The 4739-nt window shown below is 43.6% G+C and overlaps 1 protein-coding gene across 1 annotated transcript in view; it reads left to right on the forward strand.

The window, feature by feature from the left end:
• The first annotated feature begins 209 nt into the window (after window positions 1–209).
• The window catches only part of SH2D3C (SH2 domain containing 3C), a 45157-nt gene continuing 40627 nt past the window's right edge, over window positions 210–4739 (forward strand). Inside the window, exon 1 of the mRNA XM_018571206.1 lies at window positions 210–306. Within this exon, the coding sequence (XP_018426708.1) occupies window positions 245–306 (62 nt within the window). The 5' untranslated portion in view covers window positions 210–244. The remainder of the gene's footprint in view (window positions 307–4739) is intronic.

The following is a 4739-nucleotide window of genomic DNA, read 5'->3' on the forward strand; positions in this document are numbered from 1 at the left end:
AGAGAATAATTTTTCTTTGTAGGAAGAGAATGGGAGGAGGCCAGGGAATGCCCAGAGCATGCTAATGACCTGGATTTCCATCACTTAGAGGAGACATCCCCTTGTACAGTTCCACATTCCATACAGGGCAGTGGAGGGGAGGGATACTTAGGATGAGGAGGAGGGAGGCTGTTGGGGTCCAGCTCAAACTTCTACCAAGTTCACAAACGGTCGCTGTTCAGGAGCTGAGAACCTACACTGAGACATGAATGTGGATTTCAGAGCCATGACAGATATGGGGAGGAGAGTACACCCCTGGGGCTACTGGTAAGGAAAGCTTATATCAATCCTATGGGCAGAGTTGTACATTCAGGTTACTGTATCTAATGCTTGTGGGATAGAATGCAACCATTCTTTACAACAAGATGACTCTTTCTGGATTCCTTCTGCTTTAAATAAGTTGACTGAGCAGACTATAACTAAACCCAGTGTGTTTATATTACAGCGGTGATGACATGTTACTGTAGGAATTCAGATTTCAGAGCATCTCCTCTGTAGAACCTCTTTGTGCGAGTCTCATTATGGGTTTATGTGCAAAAAGCGAAAGCTCAGCGAGATTTCAGCCGTTTTCACGGGCAGTGTATTTATTTTATGCAGCGGCTACGAGAGCCTTAGCTGGGCTTCTGGCCAACTGAAGGGGTACGCAGTTCAGAAGAAATGAGAATGTACAGTATGGTACATTGCATACACAGTCAGATGAAGAGCAAGCAATGCAATACATTCAAGCTTTGCTTGGGGCAATCAGGCCATAGAGGGGTTACCTGGAGATCAATGACATGTTTTAGAAGATCTTATCATTGGATGACAGAGACATTCCTATATATTGAGATATGAGTGTGACTGAGCTCCTATCTGTCCCTGTTCTACAAAGGAAAAGGCAATGAAGCTTTCTCAATGCCTGCATCACATAGATAAGATTGTTTCACTATTCTGGTTGAATCTAACCATTCTCTGCTACTTACTACCACCATTTGGATCTAGTGGGATCGACTTAGTAAGACTGAATTGAAGACGAAAGCCATGGTTCTCAAGATGACCTGCGCTCCTGCATTGCAAACATTTGAAAAAAAAGTTTACTGGAAAAAATTGAAGGTGACCATTTCAGGATCCTTAGACTGCTCCATGCACCATAGTGGACTGCATGGAGCAGTCCAAGGATCCTGAAATAGTCACCTTCAATGTTTTCCAGATCCTGAAATGGTCATCTTCCATTTTTTCCAATAAACTTTTTTTTACGTTTGCAATGCTGGAGCGCAGGCAATTACACATCACATGTTGAAATGTAAGAGGCACCACGCTACCATTATTTCTCTAGCCATTGCATGGGTCGTTGTGTCACGCCACATTGCATGGTTACCGTGCAATGTTATTATTATACATGATTTATATAGCGCAACGAGTTTGTGCAGTGCTTTACAATATAAAGAGGACATTACACTTATATTACAAGTCAAGACAAGATGTTAGAAGGGCCCTGCACGTGAGAGCTTACAATCTAAAATATGGTGGGGAAGCACAGTGGTGTAGCAGCGCTTCTGCCTTGAAGCACTGGGGGTCCCTGGTTTGAATCCCGGCCAGGTCACTATCTGCAAGGAGTTTGCATGTTCTCCCTGTGCTTGTTTTCCTCCGGGTACTCCGGTTTCCTCCCACACTCCAAAGACATGCTGGAAGGTTAATTGGCTCCTCTCTAAAGTTGGCCCTCTATGTATGCATGTGAGATAGGGACCTTAGATTGTAAGATCCTTGAGGGTAGGGACTGATGTGAATGTGCAACTAGGTAAAGTGCTGCGTAAATTGTCAGCGCTATATAAATACCTGTAATAAATAAGTAAAATGGTGCCATGCAATGATAAAAAAATGGTGCTTGTGCTTATTTCAGTGCGATTTAGCTATGGTAGCGAAGCCCATTTGAATAAATAGGCTGCCTAACTCAGGGCTGGATTTCCCCCAAGGCCAATTGAGGCCCGGCCTTGGGACAGCAAGGAGTAGAGGGGCAGCAGGGGTGTGGAATTCCTATCGGAATATCCTATCCTATTCCTATACCGACACCCAGGACATGCAGTTCCGTGCGCCGGGCAGGTAGTTGTTTTCTACACTTAGCCCTGCTTTGGGCAAGCAGAGCTAAATGTACAGCAGGGGAAGCCGCCGCTTGTTTTGTACAAGTGATCCCGGCGATGTTGCTGAGATCACTTGTATGCAGCCTGCATACAGGGGGGCGCATGGAGGAACCTGGCATTGAGGCAGCAGAGAGAGTAAATCCGGACCTGGCCCAACCGCAATGCACTCCGACGTGAAATCACAGAAGTGTGAATGGAGGCCTACACTGAATATGATTGGGTTGATGAAGGTGAATTTACTTGTGTTATGTTAAACAATTGTTTTAGACATGAGTTGAGATGATGAGATTGAATGGCTGATCTCATGAAACAATCAGTACATGTATACCTGGCAAAATCACAATTACCAGCAAAGGAGGAGCAATGAAAAACTGATGCCCATACACTGTTGGAATTTCAGATGGTTTTTGAGGAACTGGCCGAAAATGTGAACAGTGTGTGCCGCTGTCGGCACCCTTTCAATCGGCATCCCTCCATTAGCTGATCAAATGAGCCGGTCGGAAAATCTTCAATCGATCAGAGCCGGTAGCCAATGAGCTGCCCGCTCTGGCCGGGTATTCTGACAGCGGCTGGGGGTACCTGTCAGAATAGAAAGTAATCAGCGGGATTCCTCGATCCCCACGCTGTTAGTGTTGAGGGAGGAATCAGGTCTATTTTTTCGTTCAGCCCACATGTTGAACAAAAAAAAACTGGAAAACTGGATAAGTGTATGGCCAGCCTTACTGGTGTAGCCAGTGACCGAGAAACATCACAGGAGATGGTGAGTAGACTCCATTACCATGTACCATGTACCACCTGTCACCATTGACAGATTATATAGTGTGGAATGGCTATTTATCCTGGCCATACACCAGTCAGTCTTTCAGGTGATCGTCCATTGGATTCAGTCATTCTAATCGTATGAATATGTGAAACAATCTTTCAATGCAACAGAAAGCGACTGCCATCAATGGCATCACTTTCAAGGTCTATAGATTGGTGAAAAATGTATTAAACAGTCCAAATAAGTAGTTTCTGGAGCCATAATTTGCATCATACACCATACAATCAGCTTGGAAATTATTAGAACGGTTCAACCCATTTGATGGCTTTTTGATTATTGACAGTGATAAATATTATAGTGATAACAAACTGATTGATAGGTTTCATCAGAATATTGAAGTGGTCATCTCATTGGATGATTGGAATATGTTACGCTCATGCATAAGCCTTATTTTACAAACTCTGCATTCCTCAGCAGCTGCTCACAGGTCCCGCAGCTCTGCTTTCTGGGATTCCCTCTTTCCCAGGAACATATCTCTCGCATCATCTGGATTTAGTTAAGAATTGGGTTATTTATAGGGAGGTCGTGACCCCCTTGTCAGAGAGATCTAGATCTGGACTGGAGGAATTCTCATTACGGGTTTGTCCTACTTTACTTTTGCTAATATGCTACCGGTTATAATAAAGAGTTGTAATATCCTATCATATCCTATCCTGTTACAGGTGAAACTCGAATAATTAGAATAATTGCAGTAAGTGCTGCAAAAGGGGCCCAAACCAAGTACTGAGTACATATGCATGCTTGTACTTTTCAGAGGTCCGATATTGTTCTATGTACAATCCTTGTTTTATTGATTGCATGTAATAATCTACTTTTTTGAGGTTGTGGATTTGGGGTTCTTGGGGTTTTCATGAGCTGTAAGCCATAATCATCACAATGATGACAAATCACGGCTTGAACTATCTTGCTTTGCATGTAATGAGTCTCTCTCATATATTAGTTTCACCTTTTAAGTTGCATTAGTGAAATAAATGAACTTTGCACGATATTCTAATTATTCGAGTTTCACCTGTATATCATTATTGTAATAGGAATACATACTAGAGTTGGTTTTGATAATACAATCAAAGCTTATTTGAAGAAAATCCCTTTTATGTACTGAGTGCTGCCTTCTGTCTGTCCATCACTTTTAACAAGTACCTGGATTCCCTGTGTGCTTTGCGTCTCTTTCCCTGCTGCTTGATGTGATGCAATCTCCATTTCTCAAGACTACGTATCCCATCATGTATTGCTTTCAACAAGCAATGATAATGTTACATAGGTCAGACGTTGACTTCAGAAGGCAGGCTGTGTGAGAGTGATGACACCAGGTTGTTGTGAAATTGTCAGTGCATCGAGGAAAATGTAGAAGTGTCACCAGCACACCAGACTCCTTTTAGGAAAGCAGAATGTTCATTTATTTGAAGTTCCTTGTCATATAAACAAGCGCCTTCGGGGCCACGCAGGGTCTCTTAATCAGGCTTTGCAATGGCATTTACAACGGTGAGGGGTGCAGCAAGGCAAAGAAAAGTATCTAGTGCATTGCGGAAGTCCATTCTAGGGGCATCTTTAAATGGTTATTAAAGGAGAACCATGGGGTCAGTGTTTTTCCCCATAGTTCTCCTAAGGGTCACGGGAGGACATAAACTAGCGTCCTCCCGTGACCCAAAGCTCAGTATATCGCGAGCTACAGCTCGCGGTATACTGAGACCGCCGCAGCAGTGACGGATCCCGACATTACTGTGGAGATCCACCCAGCTGCATGATTGACAGCCGGCTCT

The sequence above is a fragment of the Nanorana parkeri genome, unplaced genomic scaffold (genome assembly GCF_000935625.1).
Source record: "Nanorana parkeri isolate BGI_ZX_2015 unplaced genomic scaffold, ASM93562v1 scaffold1700, whole genome shotgun sequence".
In the NCBI taxonomy this organism is placed as follows: domain Eukaryota; kingdom Metazoa; phylum Chordata; class Amphibia; order Anura; family Dicroglossidae; genus Nanorana; species Nanorana parkeri.